This window comes from Nerophis ophidion, linkage group LG08 (assembly GCF_033978795.1).
Source record: "Nerophis ophidion isolate RoL-2023_Sa linkage group LG08, RoL_Noph_v1.0, whole genome shotgun sequence".
Classification (NCBI taxonomy): domain Eukaryota; kingdom Metazoa; phylum Chordata; class Actinopteri; order Syngnathiformes; family Syngnathidae; genus Nerophis; species Nerophis ophidion.
Window position 1 is genome coordinate 18555285 of NC_084618.1, and position 20544 is coordinate 18575828.

The following is a 20544-nucleotide window of genomic DNA, read 5'->3' on the forward strand; positions in this document are numbered from 1 at the left end:
CAAGTTACTCTCCATTAAATGTAACCAAGCTATAAGTTACTCTCCATTATATCTAGCTAAAAAATGACTCTCCATTAAATGTAGCTAAACAAATTACTCTCCATTAAATGTAGCTAAACAAATTACTCTCCAATAAATGTAACCAAGCTATAAGTTACTCTCCATTATATCTAGCTAAACAAATTACTCTCCATTAAATGGAACTAAGCTTCGAGTTACTCTCCATTAAATGTCGCTAAACAAATTACTCCCCATTTAATGTAGCTAAACAAATTACTCTCCATTAAATGTAGCTAAACAAATTACTCTCCATTAAATGTAGCTAAACAAATTACTCTCCATTAAATGTAGCTAAACAAATTACTCCCCATTAAATGTAACTAAGCTACAAGTTCCTCTCCATTAAATGTAACTAAGATACAAGTTACTCTCCATTAAATGTAACTAAGCTACGAGATACTCCCCATTAAATGTAGCTAAACAAATTACTCTCCATTAAATGTAACAAAGCTATGAGTTACTCTCCATTGAATGTAACTAAGATACAAGTTACTTACCATTAAATGTAACTAAGCTACAAGTTACTATCCATCAAATGTAACTAAGCTACGAGATACTCCCCATTAAATGTAGCTAAACAAATTACTCTCCATTAAATGTAACTAAAGTGCAAGTTACTCTCCATTAAATGTAGCTAAGCGACAAGTTACTCTCCATTAAATGTAACTAAGCTACGAGATACTCCCCATTAAATGTAGCTAAACAAATTACTCTCCATTAAAGTAACTAAGCCACAAGTTACTCACCATTAAATGTAACTCTCCATTAAATCTAGCTAAGCAAATTAATTTTCATTAAATGTTGCTAAACAACTTACTCTCCATTAAATGTAACTAAGATACAAGTTACTCTCCATTAAATGTAACAAAGCTACGAGTTACTCTCCATTAACTATAACTGAACTACAAGTTACTCTCCATTAAATGTAGCTAAGCTACAAGTTACTATCCATTAAATGTAACTAATCTACATGTTACTCTCCATTAAATGTAACTAAGCTACGAGATACTCCCCATTAAATGTAGCTAAACAAATTACTCTCCATTAAAGTACTTAAGCCACAAGTTACTATCCATTAAATGTAACTAAATGACAAGTTACTTACCACTAAATGTAACTAAGTGAAGTGAAGTGAAGTGAAGTGAATTATATTTATATAGCGCTTTTCTCTAGTGACTCAAAGCGCTTTACATAGTGAAACCCAATATCTAAGTTACATTTACACCAGTGTGGGTGGCACTGGGAGCACGTGGGTAAAGTGTCTTACCCAAGGACACAACGGCAGTGACTAGGATGGCGGAAGCGGGAATCGAACCTGCAACCCTCAAGTTACTGGCACGGCCGCTCTACCAACCGAGCTATACCGCCCTGGGCCTCTCTGGGCCTCCCTCCATCATGGGCCCCTAGAATCCGTCTCCTTTACCCCCCCTTTTTGGCGCCCCTGGTGGGGGGGGGCATGGCCAAAAATAGGAGCAGACCCAACAAAGCAACCAAGAGAGCCGACTCCACCCTTGACCACCCACCACCTATAGACCAGTGTCCAGTCCACACGGATGGGCGAGGAAGCGTCTAAGGAGACCGAAAGGTACGACTGAATTTGAGGAACAAGAATCCAGAGTAGGAAGAGGGGTTAGTGCGTCTGCCTCACAATACGAAGGTCCTGCAGTCCTGGGTTCAAATCCAGGCTCGGGATCTTTCTGTGTGGAGTTTGCATGTTCTCCCCGTGAATGCGTGGGTTCCCTCCGGGTACTCCGGCTTCCTCCCACCTCCAAAGACATGCACCTGGGGATAGGTTGATTGGCAACACTAAATTGGCCCTAGTGTGTGAATGTGAGTGTGAATGTTGTCCATCTGTGTTGGCCCTGCGATGAGGTGGCGACCCGTCCAGGGTGCACCTAAGCTACAAGTTACTATCCATCAAATGTAACTAAGCTACAAGATACTCCCCATTAAATGTAGCTAAACAAATTACTCTCCATTAAATGTAACTAAGCTACAAGTTACTATCCATCAAATGTAACTAAGCTACGAGATACTCCCCATTAAATGTAGCTAAACAAATAACTCTCCATTAAATGTAACTAAACTGCAAGTTACTCTCCATTAAATGTAACTAAGCTACGAGATACTCCCCATTAAATGTAGCTAAACAAAATACTCTCCATTAAAGTAACTAAGCCACTAGTTACTAGCCATTAAATGTAACTAAACGACAATTTAATTCCCATTAAATGTAACTAAGCTACAAGTTACTATCCATCACATGTAACTAAGCTACGAGATACTCCCCATTAAATGTAGCTAAACAAATTACTCTCCATTAAAGTAACTAAGCCACAAGTTACTATCCATTAAATGTAACTAAACTACAAGTTACTTACCATTAAATGTAACTAAGCTGCAAGTTACTATCCATCAAATGTAACTAAGCTACGAGATATTCCCCATTAAATGTAGCTAAACAAATTACTCTCCATTAAATGTAGCTAAGCTACAAGTTACTCTCCATTAAATGTAACTAAGCTACGAGATACTCCCCATTAAATGTAGCTGAACAAATTACTCTCCATTAAAGTAACTAAGCCACTAGTTACTATCCATTAAATGTAACTAAACGACAAGTTACTTACTATTAAATGTAACTAAGCTACAAGTTACTATCCATCAAATGTAACTAAGCTACGAGATACTCCCCATTAAATGTAGCTAAACAAATAACTCTCCATTAAATGTAACTAAACTGCAAGTTACTCTCCATTAAATGTAACTAAGCTACGAGATACTCCCCATTAAATGTAGCTAAACAAGTTACTCTCCATTAAAGTAACCAAGCCACTAGTTACTATCCATTAAATGTAACTAAACGACAATTTACTTACCATTAAATGTAACTAAGCTACAATTTACTATCTATCACATGTAACTAAGCTACGAGATACTCCCCATTAAATGTAGCTAAACAAATTACTCTCCATTAAAGTAACTAAACTGCAAGTTACTCTCCATTAAATGTAACTAAACTACAAGATACTTACTAATAAATGTAACTAAGCTACAAGTTACTATCCATCAAATGTAACTAAGCTACGAGATACTCCCCATTAAATGTAGCTAAACAAATTACTCTCCATTAAATGTAACTAAACTGCAAGTTACTATCCATTAAATGTAATTCTCCATTAAATCTAGCTAAACAAATAAATTTTCATTAAATGTTGCTAAACAAATTACTCTCCATTAAATGTAACTAAGCTACAAGTTACTCTCCATTAAATAATTCGGTTGTTTTGACGAAAAAATAGTCCATCCATCCATCCATTTCTACCGCTTGTCCCTTTTGGGGTTGCGGGGCGGAAGGCAGCGTACACCCTGGACAAGTAGCCATATACACATCACAGGGCCAATGCAAAAAAATTATTTTTCTTTTAGTCGTTCGGGTTGCTCATGAAGACTCGTTTAGTAGTTTCCGAGGCGACCCTGAACGCACCAAGCACCCTCACACGTCCTCCTTCCCCACCTGAAGCGCCGCTATCTTTAGCAGCAACGTCGCGGAGGATTATTGAAGAAACTCAGCGAACCAACCTCACCACGACACCCACAAAGGATGGGGGAATGACAACACAATCCCGGCTTCTCGACAAGACCCCCACCGCCACTTCCACCACCACCACCACCACCACCTCCACCTCCACCACCACGGACGATGCCGCCACTCTCCAGCCCGCGGAGCGAACGTCATCGCCGGGCCTCAGCGCTGCTCCTGGCCGCAGTCGTGCTCTGTGTCGTCCGCGCCACCGCTAGCCTTCCAGGTAAGACGAAGCACCGCCTTGAGAGCGACTACGTTCATTTGTCACTATTTTCCTCCATTTTATATTTTATTTTTTTAATGAAATGAGGCGACGACGTGCGTCATCATCCTTAAATGGCCATGCACCTGTCAGACAGCGAGCAGGGCGTAAAATGCAGCCCTTCGAAACACAAACAAATCGCCATCCATCCGTTTTCTACCGCTTATTCCCTTTGGGGGCGCTGGTGCCTATCCCAGCTACAATCGGGCGGAAGGCGGTGTACACCCTGGACATTAAAGCAAACAAATCGCATTTTTAGTTAAAAAAAAAAAAAAAAAGAGCAATCAAATTTTTAGTAAATAAAAAAAATTGTAAAAAAAAGCAGCAGTATTTGTATTTTTTATTTGTATTTTTTACAATTTAGTGAGGTTTAATTAAAACATATTGTCTCCCTGGCGTGGCGCTTTTCCTTGTGCTTGAAACGTCGCACAATGTTGTGATGAGGGGGCGACTTGTCCAGGGTGTACACCGCCTTCCGCCCGATTGTAGCTGAGATACGCACCAGCGACCCCAAAGTGAATAAGCGGTAGAAAATGGATGGATGGAGGTGGCACAATGTATTAAAGTTACACAACAACAATTAGGGGTGAAAAGGGCAGAAAGTCTACATGTGAAGGTGACGCATGTTTAGCCAACATGGCCAACTATTCATGTCATGACGGAAAGCACTTTATCGTGGGGGAGATAATCCCCTCCTAAAATGGTGAGAGGCAACATCTGGTGAGTCCCACGTAATCTCCAACCATCCCCGCAAACGACGCTTTCGCCCATGCGAAGGGGATGGTATCCATGGCAACACAAGGACATCCACGCCTAGATCTCAGACGCGTGCAGCTCGTTGTCTGTTCGTCTTTCCTGGCGAGGAAGTTGTTTTCTATTTGGTAACACTGTCCTCGACTCTGCTCTTTTTGGGCATCTACTGTCAAAAACCAACAAACTGTCAAACAACAAAAAGAACAAGCAGGCTTGTCAAAGATCCTCTATCTGACAGGAGTGCCTATTGTTTATAAAGAACCTACCGCAAAAAAAACAACAACACACGAATCAAAGAGCGCACTGCAAGTCAGAGATTGTCTATATGTCAGGAGTTCTTTGCTATTTTCAAGGATCAATTACAAAAACTACACCACGAAAAACTACCTTAATATAGCAATGCTGTACTGTTTTTGTTGTTGTTTTTAAAGAACTTACCGCAAATAAACACTAGTCAAAGATTCTCTATATGACAGGGGTGCGCTATTGTTTTTAAAGAACCTACCGCAAAAAAAACAACACACGACAAGAGCGCACTCCTATTTTTACGATTTGACTACAAAAAGACAAGTCAAAGATTGTCCATGTGACAGGAGTTCTTTGCTATTTTAAGGCCTACAGCAAATAAACACAAGTCAAAGATCCTCTATCCGACAGGAGTGCGCTATTGTTTTTAAAAAACCTACCGCAAAACAAAAAAACCTAATCAACGAGCGCACTGCTATTTTTAAGAATTGACTACAAAAAGACTAGTCAAAGATTGTCCATATGACAGGAGTTCTTTGCTATATTCAAGGATCCACTACAAAAACTACACCATAAAAAACTACCTTAACATAGCAATGCTGTACTGTTTTTGTTGTTGTTGTTTTTAAAGAACTTACCGCAAATAAACACAAGTCAAAGATCCTCTTTATGACAGGATTGCGCTATTGTATTTAAAGAACCTACCGCAAAAAAAACAACACACGACAAGAGCGCACTGCTATTTTTAAGAATTAACCACAAAAACACAAGTCAAAGATTGTCTATATGTCAGGAGTGCTTTGCTATTTTTAAGGACCAATGACAAAAAGTACACTACGAAAAACTACCTTAACATAGCAACGCTCTACTGATTTTTTTCAAGACCTACAGCAAATAAACACAAGTCAAAGATCCTCTATATGACAGGAGTGCGCTATTGTTTTTAAAGAACCTACCGCAAAAAACAACACACTAATCAAAGATCCTCTATGGGACATAGCGCACTGCTATTTTTCAAGATTAAATACAAAACGACAAGTCAAAGATTGTCTATGTGACAGGGGTGCTATTTTTGAGGATTGACTGCAAAAAGACAAGTCAAAGATCCTCTATCTGACAGGAGTGCGCTATTGTTTTTAGAGAACCTACAGCAAAAACAAACACACTAATCAAAGATCTTCTATGGGCCAGGAGCGCACTGCTATTTTTAAAGATTGAATACAAAAAGACAAGTCAAAGATTGTCTATGTGACAGGAGTGCTTTGCTATTTTTGAGGATTGACTACAAAAAGACAAGTCAAAAATTGTCCATAGACAGGAGTTCTTTGCTATTTTAAGACCTACAGCAAATAAACACAAGTCAAAGATCCTCTATCTGACTGGATTGCGCTATTGTTTTTAAAGTTCCTACCGCGAAAAACAACAACACACTAATCAAAGATCCACTGTGGGACAGGAGCGCACTGCTATTTTTAAAGATTGAATACAAAAAGACAAGTCAAAGATTGTCTATGTGACAGGGGTGCTTTGCTATTTTTGAGGATTGACGACAAAAAGACAAGTCAAAGATCCTCTGTGTGACAGGAGCGCACTGCTATTTTTAAGAATTCACTACCTAAAAGATAAGTCAAAGATCCTCTATGTGACAGAAGTGCTTTTGCTATTTGTGAGGATCGACTACAAAAAGACAAGTCAAAGATCCTCTCGGTGACAGGATTGACTACGAAAAGTATTGACTACAAAAAGTACACTACGAAAAACAATACTTTAATAAAGCAACGCTCCGCTGTTTTTTTAAGACTTACAGCAAATAAACACAAGTCAAAGATCCTCTATCTGACAGGGGTGCATATTGTTTATAAGGAACCTACCACAAGAAAAAAACAACACCAATCAATGAGCGCACTGCTATTTTTAAGAATTGACTACAAAAGACTAGTCAAAGATTATCCATATGACTGGAGTTCTTTGCTATTTTTAAGGATCGACTACAAAAAGTACACTACGAAAAACTACCCTAACATAGCAACGCTATGCTGTTTTTTTAAGACGTACAGCAAATAAAAACAAGTCAAAGATCCTCTATCTGACAGGAGTGCCTATTGTTTATAAAGAACCTACCGCAAAAAAACAACAACACACGAATCAAAGAGCGCACTGCTATTTTTAAGATTTGACTACAAAAAGACAAGTCAAAGATTGTCCATATGACGGGAGTTCTTTGCTATTTTAAGACCTACAGCACATAAACACAAGTCAAAGATCCTCTATCTGACTGGATTGTGCTATTGATTTTAAAGAACCTACCACAAAAAAAAAAAAAACACTAATCAAAGAGCGCACTGCTATTTTTAAGAATTGACTACAAAAAGACTAGTCAAAGATCCTCTGTGTGACAGGAGCGCACTGCTATTTTTAAGAATTCACTACCTAAAAGATAAGTCAAAGATCCTCTATGTGACAGAAGTGCTTTTGCTATTTGTGAGGATCGACTACAAAAAGACAAGTCAAAGATCCTCTCGGTGACAGGATTGACTACGAAAAGTATTGACTACAAAAAGTACACTACAAAAAAAAATACTTTAATAAAGCAACGCTCCGCTGTTTTTTTAAGACTTACAGCAAATAAACACAAGTCAAAGATCCTCTATCTGACAGGAGTGCATATTTTTTATAAGACTAGTCAAAGATTGTCCATATGACAGGAGTTATTTGCTATTTTCAAGGATAAACTACAAAAACTACACCATGAAAAACTACCTTGACATAGCAATGCTGTACTGTTTTTTGTTTTTTTTGTTTTTAAAGAACCTACCGCAAATAAACACACGTCAAAGATCCTCTACATGACTAGATTGCGCTATTGTTTTTAAAGAACCTACCGCAAAAACAAAAAAAACACTAACCAAAGAGCGCACTACTATTTTTAAGAATTGACTACAAAAAGACTAGTCAAAGATTGTCCATGTGACAGGAATTCTTTGCTATTTTCAAGGATCAACTACAAAAACTACACCATGAAAAACTACCTTAATATAGTAATGCTGTACTGTTTTTCTTGTTGTTGTTTTTAAAGAACTTACCGTAAATAAACACAAGTCAAAGATCCTCTATATGACAGGAGTGCTTTGCTATTTTTAAGGACCAATATCAAAAAGTACACTATGAAAAACTACCTTAAAATAGCAACGCTCTACTGTTTGTTTGTTTTTGAAGACCTACAGCAAATAAACACAAGTCAAAGATCCTCTATATGACAGGAGTGCGCTATTGTTTTTAGAGAACCTACAGCAAAAAACAAACAAACACACTAATCAAAGATCTTCTATGGGCCAGGAGCGCACTGCTATTTTCAAAGATTGAATACAAAAAGACAAGTCAAAGATTGTCTATGTGACAGGAGTGCTTTGCTATTTTTGAGGATTGACTACAAAAAGACAAGTCAAAAATTGTCCATAGACAGGAGTTCTTTGCTATTTTAAGACCTACAGCAAATAAACACAAGTCAAAGATCCTCTAACTGACTGGATTGCGCTATTGTTTTTAAAGTTCCTACCGCGAAAAACAACAACACACTAATCAAAGATCCTCTATGGGACAGGAGCGCACTGCTATTTTTAAAGATTGAATACAAAAAGACAAGTCAAAGATTGTCTATGTGACAGGGGTGCTTTGCTATTTTTGAGGATTGCCTACAAAAAGACAAGTCAAAGATTCTCTGTGTGACAGGAGTGCACTGCTTCTTTTAAAAAATCACTACCAAAAGATAAGTCAAATATCCTCTATGTGACAGAAGTGCTTTTGCTATTTGTGAGGATTGACTACAAACAGACAAGTCAAAGATCCTTTGTGTGACAGGAGCGCACTTTTATTTTTAAGGATTGACTACAAAAAATACTCTATGAAAAACTGCCTTTTTTTTTTTTAAACTACAGCAAATAAACACGAGTGAAAGATCCTCAATCTGACAGGAATGCGCTATTGTTTTTAAAGAAGCTACCACAAGAAAAAAACACACTAATCAAAGATCCTCAATGTGACAGAATTGCTTTTGCTATTTGTGAGGATCAACTACAAAAAGACAAGTGAAAGTTCCTCTATATGACAGGAGTGCACTGTTATTTTTAAAGATCGACCACAAAAGACAAGTCAAAGATCCTCTACCCGACAGGAATGCGCTATTGTTTTCAAAGAAGCTACCGCAAAAAAAAACACACTAATCAAAGATCCTCTATGTGACAGGGCCGCACTGCTATTTTTAAGGATTGACTACAAAAAGACGAGTCAAAGATTGTCTAAAAGACAGGAGTGGTTTGCTATTTTCTAGGATACACTACCAAAATATAACTCAAAGATCCTCTATGTGACAGAAGTGCTTTTGCTATTTGTGAGGATCAACTAACAAAAAGAAAAGTCAAAGATCCACTATGTGACAGGAGCGCACTGTTATTTTTAAGGATGGCTACAAAAAGTACATCTAAAAAAACTACCTTAAAATAGCCACACTCTACTGTTTTTTTAAGACCTTCAGCAAAATAAACACAAGTCAGAGATCCTCTATCTGACAGGAGTGTGCTTTTGTTTATTTTTAAACACACTACCGCAACAAACCCCACACTAATCAAAGATCCTCTATGTGCTGTTTTTAAAGATCCTACTGCAAAACTTTGGTCTGCTGTTTTTAAAAACCTAAAGCAAATAAACATCTGTCAAAGATCCTCTATATCCCAGAAGCATAATGCTGTTTTTAGGGGCCTAATCAAATATCTATTTGTCAGAAGCATTTATAAAGAAAGCTTGTCAAAGATCCTCTGTCTGACAGGAGTGTGCTACTGTTTTTAAAGAACCTACTACAAAAACACTAGCCAAAGATTAGGAGTATTTTGCTGTTTTTTCAAAGATCTGCTCTTTTTAAGGCTCAACCAGAAAAAGGCAGGTCAAAGATCCTGTAAATGCCAGAAACGCACATAAAGAACTTCGAGCAACACACTCGACAAAGATCCTCTATACGAGAGGAGCGCTCTGCTGTTTTTAAGGACCTACCCTAAACCCCTCTCAAAGATCCTTTGTACGACAGAATCCCTCCTAAAGACGCGACAAATATTCCCGCCAAAGATCCTCTATATGACAGAACGTTTATGAAAACATTGTCGTTAGATTTGTAAAAAAAAAAAAAAAAAAAAAAAGTGTGATGAGTCAAGTTGTTTTTACACATTTGAGAATGAGTCATGTTGTCACTTCTCTGCTTACGCTGTTTATGAAAAATAACCCCGTCATCATTTCTACTGTCAGCATAATAATCATTCATTCATAAATGCTTCATTACATCTACATTAATAACATCATAATAAATGAGGTAATATTACATTGCATAATATTAAATGAGGTGATGTTACAACATGTATTAAAAGATGTAATAATAATGACATATTTACATATTACATGACTTATTGTTAAATGACGTAATACTATATGACATGATATCCAAAGATGTAATATTAAAATACGGAATATTACATGACATAATACATTACGACACTACAGTATAATACAGTACACTACAGTGTAGTATAGTACTAGTGCACTATTTTACACTGTGGTGCAGTACACTATACCACAGTGTAATATAGTACACTACAGTATAGTGTACTAAACTACAACATAACATAGTACACTGCAGTATAATATAGTACACTACAGTATAATATAGTACACTACAGTATAGTGTACTACACTACAGTATAATATAGTACACCATAGTATAATATAGTACACAACAGTATAGTGTACTACACTGCGGTATAAAATAGTACACTACATTAGTGTAGTACACCACAGTATAATATACTGCACTACGTTATGGAGTAGTACACCACAGTACACACTGCATTATAGTGTAGTACACCACAGTATAATATAGTACACTACATTGTAGTGTAGTACACCACAGTATAATATAGTACACTACAGTATAGTGTACTAAACTACAACATAACATAGTACACTGCAGTATAATATAGTACACTACTGTATAGTGTACTACAGTATCGTAAAGGCCAATACAGTATAATATAGTACACTATAGTATAATAAAGTACACTACAGTATAGTGAACTACACTACACTACAGTATAATTTAGTACACTACAATATAGTATAGTACACTACATTATAGTGTACTACACTAGAGTATAATATAGTACACTACAGTATAATATAGTACACTACAGTATAATATAGTACACTACAGTATAGTGAACTACACTACAGTATAATTTAGTATACTACAATATAGTATAGTACACTACAGTATAGTGTACTACACTAGAGTATAATATAGTACACTACAGTATAATATAGTACACTACAATATAGTGTACTACACTACAGTATAATATAGTACACTACAGTATAGTGAACTACACTACAGTATAATTTAGTACACTACAATATAGTATAGTACACTACATTATAGTATACTACACTAGAGTATAATATAGTACACTACAGTATAATATAGTACACTACAGTATAGTGAACTACACTACAGTATAATTCAGTATACTACAATATAATATAGTACACTACAGTATAGTGTACTACACTAGAGTATAATATAGTACACTACAGTATAATATAGTACACTACAGTATAGTGTACTACACTACAGTATAGTGAACTACACTACAGTATAATTTAGTATACTACAATATAGTGTAGTACACTACGGTATATTGTACTACACTAGAGTATCATATAGTACACTACAGTATAATATAGTACACTATAGTATAGTGTACTACACTACAGTATAAAATAGTACACTGCATTAGTGTATTACACCACAGTATAATATAGTACACTACATTATAGTGTAGTACACCACAGTATAATATAGTACACTACATTAGTGTAGTACACCACAGTATAATATACTGCACTACATTATAGTGTAGTACACCACAGTATAATATAGTACACTACATTAGTGTAGTACACCACAGTATAATATACTGCACTACATTATAGTGTAGTACACCACAGTATAGTATAGTACACTACATCATAGTGTAGTACACCACAGTATAATATAGTACACTACATTATAGTGTAGTACACCACAGTATAATATAGTACACTACATTATAGTGTAGTACACCACAGTATAATATAGTACACTACATTATAGTGTAGAACACCACAATATAATATAGTACACTACAGGGACGGCGTGGCGCAGTGGGAGAGTGGCCGTGCGCAACCCGAGGGTCCCTGGTTCAAATCCCACCTAGTACCAACCTCGTCACGTCCGTTGTGTCCTGAGCAAGACACTTCACCCTTGCTCCTGATGGGTCCTGGTTGGCGCCTTGCATGGCAGCTCCCTCCATCAGTGTGTGAATGTGTGTGTGAATGGGTAAATGTGGAAGTAATGTCAAAGCGCTTTGAGTACCTTGAAGGTAGAAAAGCGCTATACAAGTACAACCCATTTATTTATTTATTTACATTATAGTGTAGTACACCACAGTATAATATAGTACACTACATTATAGTGTAGTACACCACAGTATAATATAGTACACTGCATTATAGTATAGTACACCACAGTATAATATAGTACACTACATTATAGTGTAGTACACCACAGTATAATATAGTACACTACATTATAGTGTAGTACACCACAGTATAATATAGTACACTACATTATAGTGTAGTACACCACATTATAATATAGTACACTGCATTATAGTGTAGTACACCACAGTATAATATAGTACACTGCATTATAGTGTAGTACACCACAGTATAATATAGTACACTGCATTATAGTGTAGTACACCACAGTATAATATAGTACACTACATTATAGTGTAGTACACCACAGAATAATATAGGCCAACTAGGGGACGGCGTGGCGCAGTGGGGAGAGCGGCTGTGCGCAACCCGAGCGTCCCTGGTTCAATTCCCACCTAGTACCAACCTCGTCACGTCCGTTGTGTCCTGAGCAAGACATTTCACCCTTGCCCCTGATTGGTGCTGGTTGGCGCCTTGCATGGCAGCTCCCTCCATCAGTGTGTGAATGTGTGTGTGAATGGGTAAATGTGGAAGTAGTGTCAAAGCGCTTTGAGTACCTTGAAGGTAGAAAAGCGCTATACAAGTACAACCCATTTATCATTTATTTATTTATTACACTAAATATGTCCCAAACGCCACTAGGTAGGCGGGCAGCCGACGCCACGTTGGCGTGACCCACAAGTGGAAAGTGACGCCCCATTTTCCCACAATGCCGAGTGGGAAGCACGCGGGCCGGCGTGGGAACGCGGCGCCTGTGCAGCGTCAGCGGCAACACGCCGATAAGGCGCTCTTTCCGCTAAGGTGACACATTCTGTCATGGCGAGGAGTGAGAGAGAGGGAGAGAGAGAGAGAGAGAGAGAGAGAGAGAGAGAGAGACTAACATTTTCCACCGGGTGGTTAAAGACTCTCAGAAATCAGAGAATGAAAAGTTGACAGACTGGTACACACTTGTAATATTTAATGAGCGTTAGTAATGATGGTCATGAGAAACACTAGCTGTCGTTAAGTTGAAGTGGAATGCTAATTGTTTTTAAATACAATCAATCATGAAGTCGAATGATGCGGACACGTTTGTTACTGTATACTTTCTGATACGCTCCCGTTGTTGTTACTGTATACTTTCTGATACACTCTTGTTGTTGTTACTGTATACTTTCCGATATGCTCCTGTTGTTGTTACTGTATACTTTCCGATATGCTCCTGTTGTTGTTACTGTATACTTTCTGATACGCTCCTGTTGTTGTTACTGTATACTTTCTGATACACTCTTGTTGTTGTTACTGTATACTTTCCGATATGCTCCTGTTGTTGTTACTGTATACTTTCTGATACCTTCCTGTTGTTGTTACTGTATACTTTCTGATACCTTCCTGTTGTTGTTACTGTATACTTTCTGATACGCTCCCGTTGTTGTTACTGTATACTTTCTGATACGCTCCCGTTGTTGTTACTGTATACTTTCTGATACTCTCCTGTTGTTACTGTATACCTTCTGATATGCTCCTGTTGTTGTTACTGTATACTTTCTGATACGCTCCTGTTGTTGTTACTGTATACTTTTTGATACGCTCCTGTTGTTGTTACTGTATACTTTCTGATACGATCCCGTTGTTGTTACGGTATACTTTCTGATATGCTCCCGTTGTTGTTACTGTATACTTTCTGATACGTTCCTGTTGTCGTTACTGTATACCTTCTGATACACTCCTGTTGTTGTTACTGTATACTTTCCGATATGCTCCTGTTGTTGTTACTGTATACTTTCTGATACCTTCCTGTTGTTGTTACTGTATACTTTCTGATACGCTCCCGTTGTTGTTACTGTATACTTTCTGATACGCTCCCGTTGTTGTTACTGTATACTTTCTGATACTCTCCTGTTGTTGTTACTGTATACCTTCTGATATGCTCCTGTTGTTGTTACTGTATACTTTCTGATACGCTCCTGTTGTTGTTACTGTATACCTTCTGATACGCTCCTGTTGTTGTTACTGTATACTTTTTGATACGCTCCTGTTGTTGTTACTGTATACTTTCTGATACGATCCCGTTGTTGTTACGGTATACTTTCTGATATGCTCCCGTTGTTGTTACTGTATACTTTCTGATACGTTCCTGTTGTCGTTACTGTATACCTTCTGATACCCTCCTGTTGTTGTTACTGTATACCTTCTGATACGCTCCTGTTGTTGTTACTGTATACTTTTTGATACGCTCCTGTTGTTGTTACTGTATACTTTCTGATACGCTCCCGTTGTTGTTACGGTATACTTTCTGATATGCTCCCGTTGTTGTTACTGTATACTTTCTGATACGTTCCTGTTGTTGTTACTGTATACCTTCTGATACGCTCCTGTTGTTGTTACTGTATACTTTCTGATACGCTCCTGTTGTTGTTACTGTATACTTTCTGATACGCGCCTGTTGTTGTTACTGTATACTTTCTGATACGCTCCTGTTGTTGTGACTGTATACCTTCTGATACGCTCCTTTTGTTGTTACGGTACACTTTCTGATACGCTCCTGCCTCGGATACTTTGTGTGTGTAACTACAATTATTTAATGCTTGTTTATATTGATAAATGTCACCTTTTATTGTGCAAGGATTATTACCGAGGTCTAGCTTGTGTGCTATTGTGTGCTTAGCTGATGAGTAGCTGCTAGCTCCTGGTCGCCTATAGCATTGCATGTTTACCTTTTGTAAATGACTTCAGTGAAATGGAAGAAATCGTGTGTTTATTGGAGATGTTAACTGTCTGTCCAGCTTTGCAAAAGTAAACACTCTCCTTGTATCGCACATGATATCACACACATGTAAACACTGCTTGTTTCGCACATGATATCACACACAAACATTGATTGTATCGCACATGATATCACACACATGTAAACACTGCTTGTATCTCACATGACATCACACACATGTAAACACTGCTTGTATCTCACATGATATCACACACAAATATTGATTGTATCGCACATGATATCACACACATGTTAACACTCTGCTTGTATCGCACATGATATCACACACATATAAACACTCTGCTTGTATCGCACATGATATCTCACACATGTAAACACTGCTTGTATCGCACATGATATCACACACATGTAAACACTGCCTGTATCGCACGTGATATCACACACATGTAAACAATGCTTGTATCGCACATGATATCACACACATGTAAACACTGCTTGTATCGCACATGATATCACACATATAAACACTCTGCTCCTATCGCACATGATATCACAAACATATAAACACTCTGCTTGTATCGCACATGATATCACAAACCTATAAACACTCTGCTTGTATCGCACATGATATCACACACAAGTAAACACTGCTTGTATCGCACATGATATCACACACAAGTAAATACTCTGCAGGACTGCTTGTATTGCACATGATATCACACACATATAAACACTCTGCGTACATCGCACATGATATCACACACATGTAAACACTGCTTGTATCGCACATGATATCACACACAAGTAAACACTGATTGTATCACACATATCATACACAAGTAAACACTCTGCAGGACTGCTTGTATTGCACGTGGTATCTCACACACACAAGTAAACACTCTGTATCACACATGATATCACACACAAGTAAACACTGATTGTATCACACATGATATCACACACAAGTAAACACTGATTGTATCACACATGATATCACACACAAGTAAACACGCTGCAGGATTGCTTGTATCGCACGTGATATCACACACAAGTAAACACTCTGCAAGACTTCTTTTATCGCACGTGGTATCTCACACACACAAGTAAAAACACTGCATGACTGCTTGTATCATATGTGATATCACACACACAAACACTCTGCAGGATTGCTTGTATCGCACCTGATACCACCTACACGTAAACACTCTGCAGGACTGCTCGTATCGCACATTGTATTACACACAAGTAAACACTGCAGCACTTCTTGTATGGCACGTGATATCACACACACAAGTAAACACTCTGCAGGATTGCTTGTATCGCACCTGATACCACACACACAAGTAAACACTCTGCTGGACTGATTGTATCGCACATGGTGTCACACACAAGTAAACACTTTACAGTACTGCTTGTCTTGCACATGATATCACACACAAGGAAACATGCTTCAGGACCGCTTGTATCACACATGATATCACACACAAGTAAACACTGATTGTATCACACATGATATCACACACAAGTAAACACGCTGCAGGATTGCTTGTATCGCACGTGATATCACACACAAGTAAACACTCTGCAAGACTTCTTTTATCGCACGTGGTATCTCACACACACAAGTAAAAACACTGCATGACTGCTTGTATCATATGTGATATCACACACACAAACACTCTGCAGGATTGCTTGTATCCCACCTGATACCACCCACACGTAAACACTCTGCAGGACTGCTCGTATCGCACATTGTATCACACACAAGTAAACACTGCAGCACTTCTTGTATGGCACGTGATATCACACACACAAGTAAATACTCTGCAGGATTGCTTGTATCGCACCTGATACCACACACACAAGTAAACACTCTGCTGGACTGATTGTATCGCACATGGTATCACACACAAGTAAACACTTTACAGTACTGCTTGTCTTGCACATGATATCACACACAAGGAAACATGCTTCAGGACCGCTTGTATCACACATGGTATCACACATTTTATATAAATTCCCATACTTGTTTGATGATATTGTATTGACATCTGATATCAATATCAGACCCGTATTTTTAGACAACGTATGAAAGCACCAGGTGCGCCGTGGTCTACTACCACACATACAGTTTCATCCAGGATTCATAAAACTGTAGACAACATTTCTGTTTATCTTTGACCTGCTACCCATTTAGGCAGGAAGCAGGCTAATTCATCTTTCATAGTTTGCATTTTTCTTCCACCTTCTGCCCATCTAGGCAGGAAGCTGTTTCAATAACTCTTCATATTTTTTTTTCTTCGACCTGCTGCCCATTTGTGCAGAAAGATGGTTTATTTGTCTTTCATAGTTTTCATTTTTCTTCCACCTGCAGCCCGTTTAGGCAGGAACCTCAGTAGCTCCACCCTGTCATCCTCCTGATATGAAAACTAGCTTAAACAAATTGAAAACAGAAAACAAACATTACATTTTTCTTTCACCTGCATCCCATTTAGGCAGGGAGCTGGTTAACTAATGCTTCATAGTTTTCATTTTTCTTCGACCTGCTGCCCATTTAGGCAGGAAGCTTGTTCATTAATGCTCCATACATTTGATTTTTCTTTTACCCGCTGCCCATTTAGGCAGAAAGCTGGTTCATTTATCCTTTGTGGCTTTCTTTTTTTAACTTTCTGCCCATTTAGGCAGGAAGATGGTTCAATAACTCTTCATATTTGTTTTCTTTTTCTTCGACCTGCTGCCCATTTATGCAGAAAGCTGGTTCATTTGTCTTTCATAGATTTAATTTTTCTTACACCTGCAGCCCGTTAAGGCAGGAACCTCAGTAGCTCCACCCTGTCACCCTCCTGATATGAACACTAGCTTGATCAAATTGAAAACAGAAAAAACAAAATTATATTTTTGTTTCACCTTCTGCCCATTTAGGCAGGAAGCTGGTTAACTAATCCTTTCATAGTTTTAATTTTTCCTCGACCTGCTGCCCATTTAGGCAGGAAGCTGGTTCATTAATCCTCCATACAATAGATTTTTCTTTCACCCGCTGCCCATTCAGGCAGGAGGCTTGTTCATTAATCCTCCATACATTTGATTTTTCCTTTACCCGCTGCCCATTTAGGCAGAAAGCTGATTCATTTATCCTCTGTAGTTTTCTTCTTTTTTTTTTAAACTTTCTGCCCAATTAGGCAGGAAGCTGGTTAAAAAACTCTTCATATTTTTTTCTTTTTCTTCGACCTGCTGCCCATTTAGGCAGAAAGCTTTTTCTTTTGTCTTTCATAGTTTAGATTTTTCTTCCACCTGCAGCCCGTTAAGGCAGGAACCTCAGTAGCTCCACCCTGTCATCTTCCTGATATGAAAACTAGCTTGATCAAATTGAAAACAGAAAAACAAAAATTATATTTTTGTTTCACCAGCAGCCCATTTAGGCAGGGAGCTGGTTAGCTAATCCTTCATAGTTTTCATTTTTCTTCGACTTGCTGCCCATTTAGGCAGCAGGCTTGTTCATTAATCCTCCATACATTTGATTTTTCTTTTACCCGCTGCCCATTTAGGCCGGACATTGGTTCATTAATTCTCCATAATTAAATTTTTCTTTCACCTTCTGCCCATTTAGGCAGGAAGCTGGTTTAATACCTCTTCATTTTTTTTCTTCGACCTGCTGCCCATTTAGGAAGAAAGATGGTTCATTTGTCTTTCATGGTTTTCATTTTTCTTCCACCCGCAACCCGTTCAGGCAGAATGCCAGTTGATTATTGCATTGCCCAGGGCAATGCAATAATCAATGACTAATTGATATTTACTTTCAAATGTAACTTCTTCAGTGGCACCCCGACAAAGCAGCACACACAGGTGTTATGAAAACAAGCTGTCAGGAATGAAATCGAGTGAGGTGTTTTCCACGTGATTAGCACGCCACTTCCTGGATGCCATCGCAGCTCCAGGAAGTCAACACAATGGACGGCACGTCTTATTTCCTGTCTCTCGCTGCCTCTCTTGCACCACAGCTGCCCGACACACTAGAGAAGTTTGGATTATAATACTCACTATAGTTGAGTTATTCACGGAATTACACTCTAAGAAACGTAATTATCCTGCAAAGTAATTACTGTGTTATTTAAAAACAACTTGAAAAATGTGGCGTATGCAGCTAAACAACGTTTCATGGGAGCAGAGTGCGTGTTTGGTAAAATAAGCGATTATAGTTACTTTTTACTTTACCGAAAAAGAAGTTGAGTTACTCATGGAATTACACTTTAATAAACCAAATTAATTATCGTGCGAAGCAATTGTGTTTCTTAAAAACAACTTTTAAAATTTGGCATATGCAACTGGGAGACGTTTCATGAGAGCAGAGTGCGTGTTTGGAAAAATAGACGATTATAGTTACTCATTACTTTACCAAAAAAGTAGTTGAGTTACTCACGGAATTACACTTTAAGAAACGTAATTAATTATCCTGCCAAGTAATTAAGGTGTTACTTAAAAACAACTTTAAAAATGTGGCATATGCAGCTGAGAGAAGTTTCATGAGAGCAGAGTGCATGTTTGGAAAAATAGACAATTATGGGTTCTCTGTACTTTACCGAAAAAGTCGTTGTTACTCGTGGAATTACACGTTAATAAACATAATTAATTACAGTGCAAAGTAATCAATGTGTTACTTATAAACAACTTAAAAAATTTGGCATATACAGCTGATAGACGTTTCATGTGAGCAGAGTGCATGTTTGGAAAAATAGACAATTATGGTTACTTGTTACATTACCGAAAAAGAAGTTGAGTTACTCACGGAATTACACTTTAATCAACGTAATAATTACCGTGCAAAGTAATGGATGTGTTACCTAAAAACAACTTCAAAAATTTGGCATATGCAGCTGAGAGACGTTTCATGAGAGCAGAGTGCGTGTTTGGAAAAATAAGCGATTATAGTTACTCGTTACTTTATTTAAAAAGTAGTTTAGTTATTCACGGAATTACACTTTAATAAACAAAATTAATTACCGTGCAAAGCAATTGTGTTTCTTAAAAACAACTTTTAAAATTTGGCATATGCAACTGAGAGACGTTTCATGAAAGCAGAGTGTGTGTTTGGAAAAATAGACAATTATGGTTACTCGTTACTTTACCAAAAAAGAAGTTGAGTTACTCACGGAATTACACTTTAATTAACGTAATTAATTACCGTGCAAAGTAATGAATGTGTTACCTAAAAACAACTTCAAAAATTTGGCATATGCAACTGAGAGACGTTTCATGAGAGCAGAGTGTGTGTTTGGAAAAATAGCCAATTTTGGTTACTCTGTGCTTTACCGAAAAAGTCGTTGTTACTCGTGGAATTACACATTAATAAACATAATT

General features: G+C 37.7%; 1 protein-coding gene across 1 annotated transcript in view; it reads left to right on the top strand.

Moving 5' to 3' along the window:
* Nucleotides 1–3548: 3548 nt before the first annotated feature.
* The window catches only part of npdc1a (neural proliferation, differentiation and control, 1a), a 59865-nt gene continuing 42869 nt past the window's right edge, over nucleotides 3549–20544 (top strand). Inside the window, exon 1 of the mRNA XM_061907932.1 lies at nucleotides 3549–3869. Coding sequence (XP_061763916.1) covers nucleotides 3764–3869 — 106 coding nt within the window. The 5' untranslated portion in view covers nucleotides 3549–3763. The remainder of the gene's footprint in view (nucleotides 3870–20544) is intronic.